The sequence below is a fragment of the Watersipora subatra genome, chromosome 3 (genome assembly GCF_963576615.1).
Source record: "Watersipora subatra chromosome 3, tzWatSuba1.1, whole genome shotgun sequence".
NCBI lineage: Eukaryota > Metazoa > Bryozoa > Gymnolaemata > Cheilostomatida > Watersiporidae > Watersipora > Watersipora subatra.
Window position 1 is genome coordinate 13,562,284 of NC_088710.1, and position 23,505 is coordinate 13,585,788.

The 23,505-nt window shown below is 35.7% G+C and overlaps 1 protein-coding gene across 1 annotated transcript in view; it reads right to left on the reverse strand.

Annotated features, from left to right (window-relative positions):
- The window catches only part of LOC137389534 (cytochrome P450 3A11-like), a 44,606-nt gene extending 21,785 nt beyond the window's left edge, over positions 1–22,821 (reverse strand). The window contains exons 1-6 of the mRNA XM_068075568.1: positions 22,772–22,821; positions 18,591–18,690; positions 18,125–18,177; positions 17,389–17,599; positions 13,342–13,424; positions 12,221–12,396 (exon numbers count right to left, since the gene is read on the reverse strand). Of these exons, the coding sequence (XP_067931669.1) occupies positions 12,221–12,396; positions 13,342–13,424; positions 17,389–17,599; positions 18,125–18,177; positions 18,591–18,690; positions 22,772–22,821 (673 nt within the window). The remainder of the gene's footprint in view (positions 1–12,220; positions 12,397–13,341; positions 13,425–17,388; positions 17,600–18,124; positions 18,178–18,590; positions 18,691–22,771) is intronic.
- Between the last annotated feature and the right edge of the window lie 684 nt (positions 22,822–23,505).

The following is a 23,505-nucleotide window of genomic DNA, read 5'->3' on the forward strand; positions in this document are numbered from 1 at the left end:
AATTCATCTTTAATTTGATATTATTTGTGTAAAAATTCATGAAAAATTTACATGAGAGGATGGCTTCAAATAAGTAATGCAGGATAACTTACCCTAAAAAATAAATTGATTAATACTATACTATACACAAGGGTTCAAGTCTGAAGACTAGATCCTCTATGAGTATTGATTGTGGGAAAATTGATTGTTAATTAATAATTGGATGACTATAACATGGTCTGTAATCTGTATCATCTGTCTGTGTGAGTATTATTGATGTTTGCTTCTATGGTTTATCTGCAGTGGGTTAATTATGTTTTCAGTTGAATTGGCCGCTTCCATGTATAATTTCTAGTAGATGTTGATAGTTGTGAGGGTTAAGGAATATTTTCTTTCTTAGATTGGTGTAATTGCTGCATCTGTATAGGTAATGGTCTACTGTTTTGTCCTCATCCAGGCATGTGCATGTTGGCGTAAATGTAAAAGCCTACCAAACTTGCTCAAATTATTAATTGTAAATTTTAATGCTGCTTTTTAAATAAATGAAAGAATTTAAAAAATGTCTATCGAAGACTAAATTCTGTCGGGGTTTTACGGGATTGGAACGAAGAGACAATGCTCTTATGCTGACCTTTTTCGGTTTTCGTTCGAATAATATATTATATAAGAAACTAGCTGCATTACCCGCCTATGGGAACAGATTCACACGCAGCATAAGGTTTATTGAGAGTTGTCTTTCATATTGTAAAACAACTCCAAATATGCAGTCTACTGAAATTGTTGCCCTGATCGGAGTATGTATACACATATACATGTCAATAATGTTGGGGAGAACAATAGAAATCTGCAATGTGTTTTACAGCTAGATGCGTTTAAAATCTAGTAAATATTCTAGATTAATGCGTTTAGATTCATGCATCCGTTCATAGTATGAACTTCATACCCATCTATATTTGCAGTTGACGATCGCGCACTTTTGCTGCCAGCCCCCCACCTCAGCCGACCAGTCTTTACCTGGCGAGCAATTGACGATCGCGCTCTTGCACTCGCCTCGCAATCAATCGTTTCGCACTCGCAATCAATCGCCTTGCAATCAATCACCTCGCACTCGCCTCGCAATCACCTCGCACTCGCCTCACAATCAATCACCTCGCACTCAATCGCCTTGCACTCACCTCGCAATCAATCGCCTTGCAATCATTCGCCTCGCACTCGCCTTGCAATCAATTGCCTCACACTCGCAACCAATCGCCTCGCACTCGCCTCGCAATCAATCGCCTCGCAATCAATCACCTTGCAACCAATCACCTTGCACTCGCCAACTCATTCATCTGGAGAGCTGCGCCTAGAGACTCTCGCTGCACTCGGGGCGAAAAAGGTCTCACGCGCATCCCCAATTGAAGCCACAGCCCCAAACCCGAACCGCTAGCTGCATTGCCCGTCCATGGGAACAGATTCACGTACAGCAAGAGGTTTGTTGAGAATAGTCTTTCATACTGTAAAACAACTCTAAATATGCAGTCTACTGAAATTTTTTGTCCTGATCAGACTATGCATACACATATGCAGTCATACATGTCAATAATGTTGGGGAAAACAATGGAAATCTGCAATATGTTTTACAGCTAGTCTACAATGCATCAGTCTCAAACCACTCAAATCGGAGTTGCCCTATTTGTGTACAGAGAACTGATAATGAAATTGACATTGCTAGGCAAACTGAAGTTCTTCAAACTGGCAATATTGAAAAATTTTGCATCTTTTAAGAAATTATACAAAATATTTTGCTATCGCCAGCATTTATTGAATGGAGACTTCTACATGCCTAAAACACTAATCATGGCTCACCAGTTCTTCAGTTATAGCCTGTGTTTTGACATGGTATATACAAACAGTAATGAGGTTGTGTTGATAAAATTTCTATGTATAACAGCACAGACAGTATGATGTCAAGGCAGATACAGCATTAGCACCTTACAATAATAAAACATAACGCCACATGATAGCCTTTTTATGAGATACAATAAGGAAAACGAATGCATGAAAATATATATATACTGAAAAATATGTTAGAAAAGGCTGCATGTGGATAATATGTAGGTATAGCAGAACATCAAGAACATAGCATGACATAACAATAACATAATGTTAATTTAATGCAAGCACGACATAGCAATAACACAATGTTAGTTGACCGCAACACTTGCGGATAGACAACATTTTTGTGTCTTTCTGTCGGGTGTATGAACAAACAGTTTTCGGCTTGTGCCCACTTTTGAGATGGCGACGTACAGCTGGTCATGGCTAAAGCAGAGTGACAGTAAGTCGATACCAGCTGCTCTCTTTTTTCTCCCCATTGTCTATCGCAACCCTCGGAGTACCCGTGCAAGTTCTGAGGGAGTAAGTTACAGTAGGCCTACTCGTAGCTGGAAAGAAAATTAGTAACTCAGCTGCTAAAGGAAATGATCATGTTTACTATCGCGAACAGTGGCAAATCCAACATTATTAAGTAGTGGAGGTGTGGCAATTCATAGAGAATACATCATTGAATGAGAAGTACTTACTTTTTTGAAGTAGAAATTTAGTAGGTAAAACGCAGTGGCAGTACCCGTGCAAGTTCTGTAGTAGCTATAGTTCTGTAGTACTTGTAGCTGAAAAAAAAGTAAAAGTAACTCGGCGGCGGAAAAAAATGAATATGTTTACTATCACAAACCGTGGCAAATCCAACGTTTAAACCCTTTCACTGAAGTAGACTCATTTATGCTTTTTCTATGGTCGACTGCCGTACATGCATTTTTGCGACTTTCCCAGCAATTGCTAGTAACTGAATTTTATTATTCGTTAATAACATAACAAGCGATCTTTAGTACTTTTATGGTAGTGACAGTTATTTCCCTAAGATTTCCCTATAAAGTTAGCCCAAAGTTTAATTTTAGATCTTTGTTTTTGAATTTCCAACTTGAAAGCTAACATTTTTGTGTAAATTCTTTAAACGCTTCCAAGTTAGAAGACAAATAACTACTTATGTTGATGACATTATAGCCGATTCAGATTTTTGTGATTACACAGATAATTAAAATATCAATGGCAGCACTGACTCTGATGGTGGTGAAAGTAATGGTTTTGTAAGAATAAGGAACATTGGAGAGGATCGTTTAAGCTTCGTAGCTTCTCATCGCTTTATCAATGCACAAAGTATAGATACAATGAATTTTTTGCATAGCAGTGTTTGTTGACATGTTGGCAAAATGAAATATATAATCAAAACAAATGTTCTAGATAGAGTTTGAAATTGAAAAAAATATTGTATACATATCCTGAAGCAATATCGGCAAAATGGCTGGCAGTAGGCCGATAGCTAAATTTTTACATGGACGCAAGTGAAAGGGTTATGTAGTGGAGGTGTGGCAATTCATAGACAATACAACATTGAATGAGAAGTACTCACCTTTTTGATGTATAAATTTAGTAGGTGAGAACAGCGTTTTTTCCAGTGGTCCCAAGAAACAAACGTTCACATGACCTTCTCGGTACACGTCGGCAGTAAATATTAATTACATGTAAATTACTACTCATTAATTTATTTAATTTAATGAGTAGTACATTTGTATAGTTGTATAGGAACCTTTGTGTAGGCCGCAGAACTCAGGACGGTGCTTTTAAACATGGCAGCAACTTTGCTGTTTAAAACGGAACAGTGCCGTTGGGCACTGTAAAGAGGCGAGCTAACCGGAAATGTCGGTTAATGCGCCCTAATGGTGAAAGAAAAACCACAGAATCGCCACACCTTCATATAAGCCGCTTGGCTCAAATCATCAGAAAAAGTAGCGGTTAATAATCAAAAAGTACAGTATTTACTACTCATATTAATTCAGTTGGCTTCGTACGACCGAATGGAAAAAGAAAGACCGATTTATAATTTATTTACAGCTACTACTCATATTAATTCAGCTCGCTTTGTACGACCGAAATTCGTACGACGAAGAAAGGAAAGACCGCTCTATAAGGTGGACACACACACAACGATTGCCGTTTATATAGTAGATAATAATATATAAATAATAAATTATCCCACGACCAAACGAGCGGGAGCGAAGTTTGAGAGTTTTTATGATAAATGCATGTGCACACAACTTACGAAAATTATTCATCAACAATGAGACGAACCCTTGTTTCGAAATCTCATCAACAAGTTTAACCATCGTTTTGTTGAGTCGTTAAAGTATAATAACGATACAAAACACATATAAGCCTATTTAAATATGTTACCAAGTCTTTGTAAATTGTTGACAGTCTCTTAAAACTTACCCATCTGATCGGATTATACACAAATAGACAGATTAATTTGGCCGAAAATCGTCACAAAACGCTTGAAAAGCTTGGTTTAATAAAAGTTAAGACCGGAAAGTGAAACGCCGAGCGACAGAGAATAGAACGATTAAGTCGTGTGCCTTTCACGGAAAAATAACGTGCACATTTCACCAGTCTGTAGCATTGTCGAATTGCCGAAGGTTTCTGTAATTAACGTAGGAGTACTGAAATCGTTTCATTTTTGCCGATTTCAAAGTAACTGACATTTTAGACACTTTTGAGTACTTTGGTATTCTAACTGATGTCCAACGCAGTGTAAGTAAAGGAAATGACGATGATATTTTTTCTGATGATACTTATGAGATTATCCCACGACCAAACAAGAGCGAAGCGATTGATTGGTAGATTTATGATAAATGCACATGTGCACACAACTCTCGAAAAATTATCCGTTAACGGCCGTCACCAAACCCTTGTTATTTAAATTTAACTAATTTTCAGTAAAGTCGTTTAAGTATAATAATGATACAAAATGCATATAAACCTATTTAAATATGTTACCAAGCCTTTGAAAGGTTACTGCAAATTCCTAAAACTAACCCATCTGATCGGATTATACGTAAATAGACAGATTAATTCTGCCAAAAATCGCCACAAAACGCTTGAACAGCTTGGTTTATTAATAGTTTCGACCGACCTACGAAACGCCAATAAAGCCGTGCGACAGATAGTAGAACTATTTAGCAGTGCGCAATTCAGCACGAGAAAAACGTGCTCATTTCACCAGTCTATGGCATTGTTTAATTGCCAAGAAGGTTTGTGAACAGTTTGAGACTGTTTGAGGCATAGACCGATTTACAGGTACGAAAATGTGGTACACAGTTTATCAGCCTACGTTTTTGTCCAATTACCGAAGGTTTTTCAAATTATCTAGAACATCAGCCAGATTTCTTTACATCTAATCTACAAGGTAGGGCGTTACTACAACACCCTTTTATGACAAGAATATTTCTTTATTTCACTCCAGTTTGCATAAAACTTCCAGACGAGTAAATGCCAACGCTTGCTTTCTGTTACATATCGCTGTCAAAACCATTCTACATTCACAACACAACCAACTTTCAAACTGTATATTACACATCAGCTCGCCGTTTAACTTTTAATATTGCATTTCAGAGATATAATAAACATATTTCTTTATTGTTGTTGTTAATTAAATTACGTACAGTAGGTTAGGTCTACAGCTTGAATTAATATTTATTTTATTATTGTAAAACATAAGTTTGAAATAGTTAAATATTTATTTTATTAATGATTATTTCTGTTACATATCGTTGTCAAACCGTTCTGCATTCAACACAACCAACTTTCAAACTGTATATTACAATATATTTTACTTTTAATATTGCATTTCAGAGATATAATAAACATATTTCATTATTGCTGTTGTTAGTTAAATTACGTACAGTAGTTTAGGTCTACAGCTTTACAGTCTACAGGTCTAAGTCTCATTTACATTATACTCTGTCAATTCCTGCTGAGAACTACTTTTTCAACAACCAACAGTACCCTTTCTTTTTTCCATTATTACTTTGGTCGTGGGCTGCATGACAGTGGAATTTCTAGTTACAATATTTAATTATAAGTTTGGATGACTACAGAACAATGACTACGTAGTACAGATTTTCTAAAAATCTATATAAATATCACAACTTCTTGATATTGCTAGCTATGATGTTTTGAAATGTAAACAAAATTGTGCATTGGTTTTATATTATTACTATATTAATAATATTGGTTATTATAATAATATCAGTGCATTTTACTTTTAATATTGGCCGATATTGCATTTCTTCTATTGCAGGGGGAGAGATATAAACATATAATCTTTTCCTTTCATTATTGCTATTTGTTGTATATAATAACACCCACACCCAGTACATTACAGCTATCATTGCAGTTATCCTATTAAACTGCAGTGCCATTTGACTGCTAATATTGCATTTCTCAACCATCAGTACCCTTTCTTTTTTTCCAATATGTATCTCTTTGGTCGTGGGCTGTATGACAGTGGAATTTCTAGTATAATATATTATTATAAATTATTGTATTATTAAAAATATTATTACATTAAATAATAATATTTTTACACTAGAAACTCCTCTGTCATACAGCCCACGACCAAAGTGATATTGGAAAAAAGAAAGAGTACTGCTGGTTGAGAAATGCAATATTAGCAGTCAAATGGCACTGCAGTGCAATAGGAGAACTGCAATGGTAGCTGTAATGTACTGGGTGTTATTATGTACAACAAACAGCAATAATGAAAGGAAAATATTATACATATGTTTATATCTCTCCCCTGCAATAAGATAAATGCAATATTAGAAGTAAAATGGCAAGCTGCTGTGTAATATACACAGTTTGAAAGTTGGTTGTGTTGAATGTAGAATAGTTATGGCAGCGATCTGTAACAGAAAGCAAGCATTAGCATTCACATGTATCTGGAAGTTTTTTGCACACTGGAGCCAAATAAAGAAATGTTATTGTCATAAAGGGGCATTGTAGTTTGGCCCTAGTTTGTACATAAGATGTAAAGAAATTTGGCTAATGTTCTAGATAATTTAATGGAACCTTCGGTAATTGGACAACGAAACATAGGCTGATAAACTGTGTACCACATTTTCGTACCTGTAAATCTGTCTACGGTCTACGCCTCAAACGGTCTATGTTTATTACAGAAACTTTTGGCAATTGGACAATGCCATAGACTTGTGAAATGTGCACGTTTTTTTCGTGAAATGTGCACAGCTTTATGGTTCTACTATCTGTAGCACGGCTTTATGGGCGTTTTGTTGGTCAGTCTTAATTTTGATTAAAAAGGCATGTCAAATTTTAATGGCAATTTGAGGCCAAATTAACCTTTCTAGTTATGTATAATCCGATCAGATGGGTAAGTTTTAGGATATTGTCGACACGTTTCAAAGACTTGGTAACATATTTAAATAGGTTTATATGTGTATTGTATCATTATCATACTTAAACGACTCCACAGAAAAATGGTTAAATTTGTTGATGGGATTTCAGTACAAGGGTTTGGGTACGGCCGTTGACAGATACTTCTCGGGAGTTGTGTGCACATCTGCATTTATCATAAAGCTCCCAAACACTCGTTCTGCTCGTGTTTGGTCGTGGGACTACACTTATATATTATATAAGTTATATAATATATTATATCTATATATATATTTCTCAAAGTCTGTTGGAAATCCGGCTATAGATCTTAAAGTGAAAGTAAACACATAATTTTAACATGGTTTTATATGATTGGTAATGCATCATACTATGTTAATTGAACGAGAAAACAAAATTTTAGCAAATATTTCTATTAGTTTAGCAAGTTCAAAGTTGAAAATATATTTTGGTGCATTTACGTCGGACCATCACTGATTTGTAATAAAGCCGTTTCTAGTAACGCTTTCTTTACTTATTCGTTAGTAATTCAACGCATTTTATTTTCTTTTAACCACAGTCAGTTAATTACGATGGGTAGATGTCTCTTTGCTAATTGTGAATCTTACACTAGAAGTCGTCGCATAACCTTGTTTAGAGTTCCTGTCTTTCAGTCGTCAAATTTAGCAAAACTATGGCTGTCTAAAGCAAAGCGTGCCGACTTAACTTTTCGCTAGTGCGGTCGTGTGCATTAGGCACTTCCATAAGAGCCAGCATTATTCGGAGTACTTTGGGACAACTACAAGATTAAGAGTGAAAGAGGGAGAGGTTCCATTCCCTAATGGTGTTGTACCACCATTTAGGGTATGGTGGTACAACTTTTACCAAAACAAATAGGGTGAAAGTTGGCCTTCATCAGTAAATTGTGTTTACTTTCCCTTTAAAATCTTGGAATAAATACTCGAAATACCGAAAAGTATTCGATCTTGGACAAAGCCGTTCACAAGTCTTACGCCTAACCCACTGGACTACGAAAGTCGAATTGCCAGCCTGCCAATATAAGTCATTATATCAGAGCAATATACGTAACTGCTTTACGTATGACGCGGGTCATAGCATAACGTCACGAGAAGCTGTTCGCTCACATTATTAAACTGGCTAATAGCAAAACTCTCACTACTGCTCATTGTTTATAAGACAAAAAACTTTTCTCATGATATGTAGTTTGAAAGTTAGAATGGCAAATGCTGTTATATGTTAAATGCAAATCAATTTTCTGTCTAAATACTCTTCTATTACACAGGCAACGCCGGGTGGCACAGCTAGTTATAATATATAGCTGTGAAAATTAAATAACAAAAGGAATATTTGTCCTTTAGTCCCCACAAGTTGATTAAAAACCAGGATAATAGAATCTACATAAAATAACTTTTTGCTATTTAATAGAAATATGTAAACCAACTCTGTGTTGATGTTCAGATATATGAGTGTACGACAGTAATTATTATAAGATTTTTTTTAGTGTCATCAGAATTCATCAAGTTTTGTTGACATGATGTTGACGAATATCTCGGCAGCATCAACACTGGTGAATACGCATTCTTTCAACCAAAATTAGGTACCGACATGTCGCAGCCATATGTCTAATAATGAATTCACAAAATGGGCTGACCATTTAGAGATCATTCTGAATATCAATATAAAGAAAGAAATAGACTGCAATAAAATAATTTATCATAGCAAATAAGTTTAAGAATCAAGGTTCTATTGTTGTCAGTAGGAGAAGCTATGTCATTAGACAAGTGGAATACAAGGTTCTATTGTTGTCAGTAGGAGAAGCTATGTCATTAGACAAATGGAATACAAGGTTCTATTGTTGTCAGTAGGAGAAGCTATGTCATTAGACAAGTGGAATCTGGATTTCTTAAAAAAATGAGAATCAAAGTGTAGAGTATTCATTTTCTCCTTTGAAAATGTTTCGGATGGGATCGGTTTCATTTACTGTTTTTTTAACGTTTCAGAATATAACCAAAACAAAAGTTTTCCCACGACCAAACACGAGTGAGGCGATTGTTTGGGAGCTTTATGATAAATGCATTTGCGCACACAACACCCAAAAAATTATCCGTCAATGGCCATTACCAAACCCTTGTATCGAAATCCCATCAAAAAATTTAACCATTTTTGTGTAGAGTCGTTTAAGTATAATAATGATACAAAACACATATAAACCTATTTAAATATGTTACCAAGTCTTTGGAAAGTTGACGCAATTAATTAAACGTAATTGACGGATTAAACATAAATAGACAGATTAATTTGGCCTAAAATCGCCATTAAAACTTGACAAACGTTTTTTAATCAAAATGAAGACCGGCCAACGAAACGCCGATAAAGCCGTGCGACCGAGAGTAGAACCATTAAGTCGTACGTATTTCATGAGAAAAACGTGCACATTTCACCAGTCTGGCATTGTCCAATTGCCGAAGGTTTCTAATATCTTTCCGTTTTTAATATCTTGCAAAAATGTTTAATTTTATAAGAATAATTATTCGATTTTATAAAATTAATATAAGATGTTATTATAAGAATAATCATTCGAATTTATTTATCCGAAGGTTTCTGTAATAAACGTAGACCGTTCAAGGGGTAGACCGATTTACAGGTACGAAATTGTGGTACACAGTTTATCAGCCTATGTTTTTTTGTCCAATTACTGAAGGTTTCATTAAATGATTTAGAACATTAGCCAAAATTCTTTACATCTTATGTACAAGCTAGGGCCGAACTACAATGCCCCTTTATGACGAGAACATTTTTTTATTTTGCTCCAATTTGCAGAAAACTTACAGACGTGTGAATACTGATGCTCGCTTTCTGTTACAAATCGCTATCAAAACCATTCTACATTCAACACAACCAACTTTCAAACTGTATATTACACATCAGCTTGCCATTTTACTTCTAATATAGCATTTCTCCTATTGCAGGGGAGAGATATAAACATATAATCTTTTCCTTTCATTATTGCTGTTTGTTGTACATATTAACATCCAGTACATTACAGCTATACTACCATTACAGCTACCATTGCAGTTATCCTATTGCACTGCAGTGCCATTTGACTGCTAATATTGCATTTCTCAACCAGCAGTACCCTTTCTTTTTTCCAATATCACTTTGGTCGTGGGCTGTATGACAGGGGAATTTCTACTTACATTATTTAATTGTAAGAATAATTATTCGATTTTATAAGATTATTATAAGATTTAGTTATAAGATTAATCATTCGAATTTACAAGATCGAAGTATATAGTGACCGATGGTGTGCAATATGTTACTGTTATTATTTTTCTAAAGATTTTGTTGATGACACTGCGGCTGTGCCCAATATTGTGGTACTGCCAAGCCATTTTTAATATCTGCAAATTTAAGTAATAGGCCTACATTTTCTTATAGATATACATCTATTTCTATGACAACCAACTAAAATCTGTTTAGATTTTTTAATTCAGCTTAATTTTTTAGATATAAATACAGAAATCTAGATAAATATCACAACTTCTTGATATTGGTTGCTATGACCAATGATATACATTCCCAAGCCTGTGTATATTACACAGCAGCTTGCCATTTTACTTCTAATATAGCATTTCTCTTATTGCAGGGAGAGATATAAACATATAATCTTTCTTTTCATTATTGCTGTTTGTTGTACATAATAACACCCAGTACATTACAGCTACCATTGCAGCTACCATTGCAGTTCTCCTATTGCACTGCAGTGCCATTTGACTGCTAATATTGCATTTCTCAACCAGCAGTACCCTTTCTTTTTCCAATATCCCTTTGGTCGTGGGCTGTATGACGGGAATTTCTAGTATTTATATTTCATTTTGTTCTTTTTTTTATTCTTTTATTACACGCAACAACACTATCATTGATTCTTTCTCTCAAGCTCCATGTCCTGTGAGGACGTAGGCAATCATGATTCTCTTGCACTTCCTATAACTATGACTGTTCTCGACAGTTGCAACAGTGGTTTGCCATTACTTTCTGTTTGCTGTTTTTATTGAGATGCATCTCTAGCTAGCTCCTCCACCCTCTGTCTGGCTTTGTTTTTAGTCCGGCCGAGTTGCTAGCCATCCTCCTCATTGCAGATGGAGGAGTTGATTTAGTCGTTGATGACTCGACTTGATCACATAAGAAAAAATCGAGCTGATCATTTGAGGCAGCTAGACGTGTATGTGGTTGTTGTATTATGCAGTATAAAGGTATACATATATATATATATATATATATATATATATTTATATATATATTAGTAAATCTCACTTTGTCATTATGTGTCTATTAGTCAAAAAATGTTACACACTACGCATTTCAGCATTTTTTGACCTGTTTCACCAAACTTCACACGCACCAGGTCACCATAAAATTTAGTATTTGGTCTCAAATCTCTATCTAGTTCCTCAGAACCAGCCACTTAAACACCCCCCCCCTCCTCGCTGACTATCTGATTGAAAATAAAAGGAATACTGGACATCACCAGGGCATACTGCTAGTATATGTACCTGTATGCTGCTAGCTTTGCAGTAAACCGGGAAGCAGTCGATTCTTGCCAGTAATACTGTAGTGCTGCTCTATTAAGCGGAATGTCAAGAGTTTGAGCCATAGACCTATTAACTATAGACCTATTAAATATTAAACTATATAGACATATTAAGTATAGTTAATAGGTCTATGATTTGAGCCATGTATGAAGAAGCTTCCACTACACATGAACAGACCAAGATAGTTCTATTAATAAATTCTACTTTGTCATTGCGCTTGTCTATTACTCAGCCTGAACTCTCATGTGTTCCCATGCTTTTTGGCTGATTTCATCCAAATATCCCATACATATGCTTTGTGTCTTCTTCCAGAAAATAAAACAAGTCTTGTGCATCTGCTAGTTTTGTCTAAAATTAAAACTTACGAAAAGCGGCGAAGAGAAGCCGTGCTTTTATTTTGCTGATGAATGTCCTGGATCGTTGAAGTCCCAATAATCTGTTAGCATTGACTGTCATCGGATGATCTGGATCCTTCTGACTGTCCAGCTGCACTCCAAATGCAGTGCTGCTTATAGCATCCATGGTATAGCCTCCACAGCACCTGCAGAAGAACTGCCATTGTAGTTATAGTCATCGGCCACATAGGAAATCACACACGATCCTACCAAACCCTGAGAACCTAGCAGTAATAGAGATAATTTTATAAAAAGACACTGATAAAAGAAACACAATTTAGGTGAATTTTGAATGTACACACATAGTAAATATTAAATTTTTGTACTTTCTGTACAAGTAGATCTACATAATACCCTCAGCTTTTAAACTAGCATCAACCACAAGTTTTATCTAACACTTTGGTCAGATGAAACATTTGTTTGATGCTTGTCTAAAAGCTGAGGGTAAAACGTATCATCTGACACTTTTGGTAGAGTGTGTTGAAAATCGATTGACAATCACATTGTGTTACAATACAAAACAACACAATGCAATGTAATAAAGTATTATACAATCTTCAAGTACAGATATGTCACTGGTTTACTTGTCAGAATCAAACAGATTTTCCAACAAAATTATTGATTTTTTGTAAAGAAGTATGTGCTACGAATGCTGATGGCACCAAAGAAGTTATCACAAGCTAGTTCCTTCGATGCAAACCTTCGTGAGGAAAACCTTTTGGTGAGGTAAGCCCTTCGTGAGATAACCCTCTCGTGAGGTAGGCAAAGCCGATGCATATTTTAAGGTAGCCCAAGATCTTAACAATCGATTCAAAGTCTTTGCACTGCTCACAGATTTTTATGTACATGTATACACTTTTTTTCAGCTAGATACCTTCAGCCCTGAACCCAAGTGGTTTTGCAGACTAATCAGAAGTTCCAGTTTGGTAGAGAAATATCATATACTCCTCTTGCCACAGCCAGTGGCTTTTTCTTGGTATTAAATCCCAACCTGCTGTTCACAAACTAAATACTTTAAAACACTAGGCCATGGCTTTTTCCTTTATAGCTATGAATAAAACAATTCAAGCAGTAACACAATGTGTTCTTACTGTTTCACATCAAATGGCTGACCGGCGGAATCTCTGACGTACTTTACAAATTGATCTGCGCAGTCATCTATCCTTGCTTTGAGCTACAAAACAAATGCAAGACTCAATAAAACTTGCTGGTTATCTTTGAGGTAAAGAATGTGTTTGAGTCCAGACTCTAAACTTCTAAAGGAAGCACAACTTTTCAGTACCTGTTTTTAAACATATAGCCTTTAGGACACTATAATAACACATTGGAAATTAGATGGTGTTACTTAAAAATGGATCACGATAAAGTAGTTTTATATTAGCTTCCAAGTTATAAGGTCAAGGTCATAATAGAGGTATTTGTGTCAAGACTGAGAAAGTATGAAATTTCCCTATATAGTATTAAAGCTAACATCAGAAAAATTATCCAATGCCTGTTGTAACTTGCTAGTAGTAAGGTTGAAATCATGGATATAATAAACACGGGTTTATTATATCCATGGGCTGAAATACACCGCCAGAAAAACTTATTTGCTATTGGTTGCTGGAATAATAAAGAATAAGGTGATACGGTTGCTGGGATAGCAAAGAATAAGGTAATACTGTTGCTGGGATAGCAAAGAATAAGGTGATACTGTATCTGAGATGGCAAAGAATAAGGTGATTCTGTATCTGATATAGCGAAGAATAAGGTGATACTGTATCTGAGATAGCAAAGAATAAGGTGATACTGTTGCTGGGATGGCAAAGAATAAGGTGATACTGTTGCTGCAATAGCAAAGAATAAGGTGCTACTGTTGCTGCAATAGCAAAGAATAAGGTGCTACTGTTGCTGCAATAGCAAAGAATAAGGTGATACTGTTGCTGGGATAGCAAAGAATAAGGTGATACTGTTGCTGGGATAGCAAAGAATAAGGTGCTACTGTTGCTGCAATAGCAAAGAATAAGGTGATACTGTTGCTGGGATAGCAAAGAATAAGGTGATACTGTTGCTGCAATAGCAAAGAATAAGGTGCTACTGTTGCTGCAATAGCAAAGAATAAGGTGCTACTGTTGCTGCAATAGCAAAGAATAAGGTGATACTGTTGCTGGGATAGCAAAGAATAAGGTGATACTGTTGCTGGGATAGCAAAGAATAAGGTGATACTGTTGCTGCAATAGCAAAGAATAAGGTGCTACTGTTGCTGCAATAGCAAAGAATAAGGTGCTACTGTTGCTGCAATAGCAAAGAATAAGGTGCTACTGTTGCTGCAATAGCAAAGAATAAGGTGCTACTGTTGCTGCAATAGCAAAGAATAAGGTGATACTGTTGCTGGGATAGCAAAGAATAAGGTGATACTGTTGCTGCAATAGCAAAGAATAAGGTGCTACTGTTGCTGCAATAGCAAAGAATAAGGTGCTACTGTTGCTGCAATAGCAAAGAATAAGGTGCTACTGTTGCTGCAATAGCAAAGAATAAGGTGCTACTGTTGCTGCAATAGCAAAGAATAAGGTGATACTGTTGCTGGGATAGCAAAGAATAAGGTGCTACTGTTGCTGCAATAGCAAAGAATAAGGTGATACTGTTGCTGGGGTAGCAAAGAATAAGGTGATACTGTTGCTGGGATAGCAAAGAATAAGGTGATACTGTTGCTGCAATAGCAAAGAATAAGGTGCTACTGTTGCTGCAATAGCAAAGAATAAGGTGCTACTGTTGCTGCAATAGCAAAGAATAAGGTGCTACTGTTGCTGCAATAGCAAAGAATAAGGTGCTACTGTTGCTGCAATAGCAAAGAATAAGGTGATACTGTTGCTGGGATAGCAAAGAATAAGGTGATACTGTTGCTGCAATAGCAAAGAATAAGGTGATACTGTTGCTGGGATAGCAAAGAATAAAGTGATACTGTATCTGGGATAGCAAAGAATAAGGTGATACTGTTGCTGAGATAGCAAAGAATAAGGTGATACTGTTGCTGGGATAGCAAAGAATAAGGTGATACTGTTGCTGAGATAGCAAAGAATAAGGTGATACTGTTGCGGGGATAGCAAAGAATAAGGTGATACTGTTGCTGGAATAGTAAAAAATAAGGTGATACTGTTGCTGGGATAGCAAAGAATAAGGTGATACTGTTGCTGGGATAGCAAAGAATAAGGTGATACTGTTGCTGGGATAGCAAAGAATAAGGTAATACTGTTGCTGGGATAGCAAAGAATAAGGTGATATTGTTGCTGAGATAGCAAAGAATAAGGTGATACTGTTGCTGGGATAGCAAAGAATAAGGTGATACTGTATCTAGGATAGCAAAGAATAAAGTGATATTGTTGCTGGGATAGCAAAGAATAAGGTGATACTGTCGCTGGGATAATAAAGAATAAGGTGATACTGTTGCTGGGATAGCAAAGAATAAGGTGATACTGTTGCTGAGATAGCAAAGAATAAGGTGATACTGTTGCTGGTATAGCGAAGAATAAGGTAATACTGTATCTGGGATAGCAAAGAATAAGGTGATACTGTTGCTGGGATAGCAAAGAATAAGGTGATACTGTTGCTGGGATAGTAAAGAATAAGGTGATATTGTTGCTGGGATAGCAAAGAATAAGGTGATACTGTTGCTGGAATAGCAAAGAATAAGGTGATACTGTTGCTGGGATAGCAAAGAATAAGGTGATATTGTTGCTGGGATAGCAAAGAATAAGGTGATACTGTCACTGGGATAATAAAGAATAAGGTGATACTGTTGCTGGGATAGCAAAGAATAAGGTGATACTGTTGCTGGGATAGCAAAGAATAAGGTGATACTGTTGCTGGGATAGCAAAGAATAAGGTGATACTGTTGCCGCAATAGCAAAGAATAAGGTGATACTGTTGCTGGGATAGCAAAGAATAAGGTGATACTGTTGCTGGGATAGCAAAGAATAAGGTGATACTGTTGCTGGGATAGTAAAGAATAAGGTGATATTGTTGCTGGGATAGCAAAGAATAAGGTGATACTGTTGCTGGGATAGCAAAGAATAAGGTGATATTGTTGCTGGGATACCAAAGAATAAGGTGATACTGTTGCTGAGATAGCAAAGAATAAGGTGATACTGTTGCTGGGATAGCAAAGAATAAGGTGATACTGTTGCTGAGATAGCAAAGAATAAGGTGATACTGTTGCTGGGATAGCAAAGAATAAGGTAATACTGTTGCTGGAATAGTAAAAAATAAGGTGATACTGTTGCTGGGATAGCAAAGAATAAGGTGATACTGTTGCTGGGATAGCAAAGAATAAGGTGATATTGTTGCTGGGATAGCAAAGAATAAGGTGATACTGTCGCTGGGATAATAAAGAATAAGGTGATACTGTTGCTGGGATAGCAAAGAATAAGGTGATACTGTTGCTGAGATAGCAAAGAATAAGGTGATACTGTTGCTGAGATAGCATAGCATAAGGTGATACTGTTGCTGGGATAGCAAAGAATAAGGTGATACTGTTGCTGGAATAGTAAAAAATAAGGTGATACTGTTGCTGGGATAGCAAAGAATAAGGTGATACTGTTGCTGGGATAGCAAAGAATAAGGTGATACTGTATCTGAGATAGATAAAAATAAGGTGATACTGTATCTGAGATAGATAAGAATAAGGTGATAATGATAGCTTTATCGGAAATTTACTATGACAGTTAAGTTGAATTTTAATCCGTTGCATAGGCAAGTGCTGTAGCAATGCAACATTTTTTTCTCAGAAGCTACCTAACACCGAATGAACTTATATTGAATACAAATTCATCTGACTGAAAACATCACTCTTTGCTGACAATATGTATTATTCGTAGAGTTATTCATCAGATTTTAGAGTCGAAAAGACAGTTCACCTTTAATAATCAGCTAAACTTTATAGCCAATGAACTATTAAAAAAAGGAAAAATGTACTTACGGTAGATAAACATGAAATACGATAAAAGTGCTTTCGGATTGCTGAAATAGTACAGAACTTTTTATAAATCTGTTTATAATTTTTTTCACAATTAACAAAAAGAAGATTTATGAGGATGGCATATTCATTTGTCGGATAGTCAAGTCGAGTCACACACTCTTTCAGTGCTTGTATTAAAACTTACCATCTTCAGTTTACCCGATGTGAAGGTAGGAGATAGCGAGGCTCGAACGTGCCTCCAGTGGTCATCAGTCAAAGATGTCAAAAAATAATCCGACAAGGCATCGCGGTGTGTCTCTCGTCTGTTTGGCATGCTTGCAAAATCTTTTACTAGGGCTTGTCGGAGGAATTCTGGATCTGCGACATCTAGGACAGGTAACCGACCTCTATATGACCTAAAATGAAAAACTAAACGTTCCTCAAATAATCACAGCACTCATCAATCAGTTCTACACAGATAGTTCCAAACATCCAATATAAAACTCATAGAACGTAAGGTTTTAATTGAATACCAATAGTTTGAATATGAACTTTTATGTACTTTACAAACATGGCCTCATTTAAAAAGTTTGTTTTAATAAAGTAAATCATTACAAGCTCAGTTATCTTTATATATAAATCTCAGTTTATCATCTGTTCAGCTATAGCGACAATGAAAAATTAATAATGTAAATGATTTGATCTTGTAACCTCCTAGTTTGCAGACCAGTGATCTAATCTACTATGCTACAATGGCCAACCTGTTAGTGAAAGCATTACATTGAGTAAAATAATCACAGCTTTTGAGGTCATTAGTGTGAATTTTATTTGTTTTTATTTTATTATTTAAATAAAGAAATTTTATTTTGCTTAAATAGTTAAATTCATTTATTGAAATTTGAATTATTTATTATTTAAAGCATTTAAATTCATAATCTTACCCAACAATCTTTCCATATTTTTGGACCAGAGGAGTGTCATAGTATGGAAAGGCCTGCAAAAGAAATTCACTGTATTACACAATAACTTAACTCATTGCTTTTGATGTAAAAAGTTGGATGCAGTTAAAAACTCCTCGTTGCATTAATCAACCATAATTTAGCCCGGGTTTTTGATTTACTCAAGAACTTGTCTCAAACCTGATATTGTTTGGCAAGCCTTAGAATATGTACACATGCATTTATATTGATAAAGTGATAGACTAGCTCAATAGTTCCCAAACTGTGCTACGCGAGAGCTTTTCAAGTGGTGCACCAAGCCGTCAGTGGGCGGGTTTATTCTATTACAATCTGCCATCATGTGACCCGTGTTATCGCACAACTAATATGTGGTAACAACTTCTGAGCTGAAGCTGAGCTCACATGATAATTTCATCATCTATGAGAGCTGTTACAGTCTTCTGCTTACCCCAGCCTTCACAACAGAAAGGAATGTTCCTACAAATGGCCATGGTTTTGGTCCTGGAACTCCTTGCTTTGACCAAGTGTTGTGGGTCCAAGTGAAATAACTAGAAATTATTGATAGCAAATATAACATTGGGTTTGCAAGAAGTATTCAGAGGGATGCATAGTTGATACGTTATACATCTACATGCTGTCACATTCGTTTTAACATATCATGCTCTTTTTTAAAAGAAGGCATGGAAATAGTGTTTCTAGATTTTAAAGATGTAACACTTTTTCATCTTTTATAAACTAGATTTAGGTCTTTGCTGTCTGACATTACCATGTATGTTTAATAATGCCAACTATGCATTTTTGCAATTTAACTCAATGTGCCTACATATTGAAAATAAAAAAATTGTTATTTTTAGGTCAGCTAAAATAGGAGTTTTTATATTTTTTGTTTATTTGGTATTCAGGCATATTTCGTAGTATAAAAACAACTAAAATGAGATTAGTGTTCAACAGTAGGACATGTTCAACACTACTGTGTAGAACACTATACAGTAAGTAAGTAAGTAAGTGTGTATTTTGTCTCAGTAAGAGAAATAAAATGTTTGTATATATGCTCATAAAAAATTGATGCTGACTGATAAATACATAAATAAAAATGTAAAAACATAAAAATCATATTACTTGGTAAAAGTGTGATTAAGATATGATATAGACTTAGATCTAAAGCAGTGTTTGCGTAGGTGCACTCTAAATTTTATCACAGACAGAAGTCTGAGGGTTAGCAGTGTCAAAACTAAGATTGGTGTGGCTTCTGATGTTATTAAAGTAGTGTTTAACATGGTTTACAATGATCTCAAAATGTTCACTCAAGCTAGATTAAGTAGCCATGAACTCGTAAGAACTTGGGTATAGTAAGAGCTCCACCTCCACCACCACAATTTATCAGCATTTCCAGTTTACAGTATTCAACAATCACAGACATATTTTTATGAACACATCTGATACGAAAAAAGGACTCAAACCGTTTCAGTGTACATATATAAGGGTAAAATTTTTTGCGATTTTTCATTAAGAAAATTGTATTGGCATAGATTGTATGACTAAATTGTACTAGAGTAGACTGTGTTCTTTTAAAAAATACAAAAAAACTTGCCCATACCAAAGTTAGCTTAAAATTCTAGCTTTATTGTCAGAACATCAATGCTTGCAATGAAATCACACTAATATTAACTATATAAATAGCTTTCTTTTGCACATCGTAAACTTAGTTAATAATACGATTTAATTTCAGCGCATCTAATATTTTCATAACATTAAATACTTTTTATATATGCTAATAATGAACTTTAATGTAAAACGCAAAGATGTATTTGACCCGCAGTAATGCTGTTTTAGTTTTGGCCTATTTACATCTCCAGTCATCAGTCTGTCAGCAATTATACTACTATGGAAGTTAACAACAGGCTCAAACTGAACTTTAGTCAATAATCTTCTCTGCAAGCAGATAAGGTCATGGCTTTTAATCACATGCTATGGCCTGCCGATTTTCTGGAGCAACTGCTTCTTGCTAGCAACTATTTTCTACGAAGGAGCATGCGCTACATTTGCCTAATTTTTCTATTTGTTGTTAACTGGTTGCTCCATTCTGTAAATTCTTATAAAACAACTGCTGATTTATATATAAATCTCAATGCTTGTCATTTGTCAGTACAGATATAGCAATAGAGTTTTAGGAACGAAAATCAGTTTTATGGTGGATTTGAACTCATAACCTCTAGGTCTGCAGACCAGCGATCTAAGCCACTACACTCAATGTTTAACTGACTGTAGTGAAGAACGATTGTGATGGGATTCATTACATCGGTTAAAATACTCATGCTTAAAGTGCTTGTGGTTATTAACTAGCACAGTTGATCATTACGCGTAACGTAACGATTTTTAAGCTGGCTTCAAACATGTCTATTGTTATAGTACAGATTTAGAAACACAACTTACAAGGTAAGTTGTTTAAATTCATTGGGTAACTATTTTATTACCTGTGCAACGCCGAGCATTTAGTTAGTCATTGCTACAATAAGATACAATCAGCCATGGTTGAGGTTTAGGAAAAAGATTGCATCATACAGGATTTGAACCCGAAACATTCACCTTTTCCACATAGCACACTACCACTTGCACTAATAGTTTACCTTAAATGAGGTCAGAATTATTGTGCAGGCATTTATTTTCTGCAGATATTTGCTATTCTTTATTGGCAGACCTGATGATCTCTCGCAGCACAAGGTAGTGCCAGAGTACTAGTTAATATAATACTGTGCTTCCTTGGCTGTAGGCTATCTACACTGACCTTTACATCAACGTACCAAATCTACTCAAGTTAAGATTTATCGATATAATATCAAATTTTTCCCATATTCCTCTATATTATCTGTTGGACTTCTGCTAAATGTTTCACGTTCATTCAAGTGACCATTAACATTCTGGAAACATCACTTAATACTGGTGAATCTTGTTACATTAATGTGGCATTCAAGTGCCGGTTGTGTTGAATGTTTACTTTTTCTTCCTCCAATTTGTTCAAACCATGTGATCTGATAAGATCTTATCACATTGGCTGTGGCCTCAACCGTTAGTCTCATGCATAGTTCATTTATTACTATGTTCTTCTTAGTGTCCTAGTTTATCCAATAATGCGGTGCTGTCCTACTAATTTATAGAGAATTGATATAGTGAGATCAGCGCTGTGGTTTATAAATCTTCAGTTTTTAAACCTCCTTTAGAGTAACACAGAATCACTACAATGTGATTGTTGTAACGATTCAAACATTTTCATCTGCATAATATGAATGACAACCAATCTGTGTGCATCTATCTAAAAACTGCTTCCGCAGCCGTTTGAAACAGTTTGTTTCCTCACGAAAAACTGCTTCATACGGTATTCGAACTCACAACTTCTGCATTGGTGGACCAACACTCCGTCACTTGCGCCAATCGACGTATTACGCCATTGTGGAATAATTGTGCGGTAACTTATTACACCTGATGATTCCTCACAGTGCACTAGACTGCCCGCTCACTAGTATGAATGACACCAATGATATACAGCCCCCCCAGGGGGGCTGTATATCATCGATGACACCCAATGTGAACCAGGCCATTTTAGTATAATCTCTACTTGTTTGCTGCAAAAGCTTGGAATGATAACGATCCACTAGCTGAATCAAGTATGTATGAGTCACAAGTCAAGAGAGCTTTGACACCCAGCTGGTAATAGACTGCTGTCTAATCCAGAGCTGTTTAGCTTGGACTTATGAAGTTGAATACCCAATCAATGGTTTACTAGTAGCTGCCATCTGAACTTGTTTACTGTAAAACCTCTAATTTAATGCCACCTTTATTCGAACGCCACCCCTATTTGACCGCTGCTATAAGAGAAGGGTTGAAAAATAAAGGTTTACAATAATTGCCCAGCATTTAGCTGTTTCCAAGAATCAGAACGTGAAGAGATGACAATCCCTATTTCCTTCAAATATTGCTAGCCTTAACTTGTAATAAAAACTAAAGAATCATGATTGAACTTACATCTAGAAGTTCAATACCCAATCTATGATTTACTAGTAGCTGCCATCTGAACGTATACAAATGAATCTTAAAATGACAATAGCTCTGTTGACTTCACTTCATGTAGGGAAGACAGGTTAACTAGCACTTAGTTGGCACCATTTATCATGGACTATATGTTATACCTAGTATATAACAACACAAAATGCAAATTGTTAAAAATAACGGAATTTCAATATGCGACCTTAGAGGTTTTTTAAAACAAATAACCAAAAAAACAAAAGGAAAATGGAAGCGACATTTTGAGATTCTCTCAGAAGCGGGAATGGAAGCAGGATTCCAAGAGCTGGGTTTTCCCTTATCTTTTATAGCGAAATAAGGTAAGATCTTTGTTACACTAAATTTTTCATCAGCAAACTTCCAATTCTTTGTGTTAAACTTTCTGAGCATGTTTTTTCGGTAGAAATCCAAACAGCAGCAGCAGCGATGCATTTTTGCCGATAAACTGCAGCCACTGTTTGGGGTAACCTAGTTCTTCTATAGGATACTGTCAGCTCAAACAGTAAAGTTTTGAAAATGGGATTGGCATTATTGTACAGTGAGGGTACTACAGAAGTTGTATGTACTCACATGTAGGTTAAAACTCCAGCAGTAGCCAACAGTATACACCAGACTGGCATTTCTAATAACCCAAAAATATCCATTTTGTTGTGCACAAGCCTTTCTTTAAATTAATCTTACAGTCGCTGTCCCACGCAAGTAGAAGCAGGATACGATACAAGCTAGTTATGTAGAGTAGTAAAGCTACTGATAGATAAGGTAGTTTGGCTGTCGGCTAGTACTGCAGTAGAAGGCTGATGTTAGAGGATAGTACTGTAGAAAACCACTGTTAGAAGGCATTACTGTAGAAAATCACTGTTAAAAATATTACTGTAGAAAACCTACAATGTCTACAGATTATCTAGATATATTGAAACAGAACTGCTTTTTAGATGCTGTTCTCACTTTTGCACATAAACTGTGCTGACAAAAAAAAATAGATGTTTGTAACTTGGTAAATTTGCAATAAATATATTGAGTTGTCTACCCAGTCAGAGCTAGTGAAATCAACCGATGTGCTTGCATATGATAAAATTGCAATACAGGAAAAAGATTCAGTTTCATTCCATTAACCGACAAAAAATAAATTGGTGCGAGAATTTCTACCCATTGTACACTGTATATATAAAGATAGAAACTTTTTCTTTGAAGCATATCCACTCATGAAGTACACAACTAAATCAAATCTTCTGCTCCCAAAAACATGTTGCAAACTGTTTAGCGCTTCAATGCCGATATTTATGAAATTATGTTGGCTTCATGAC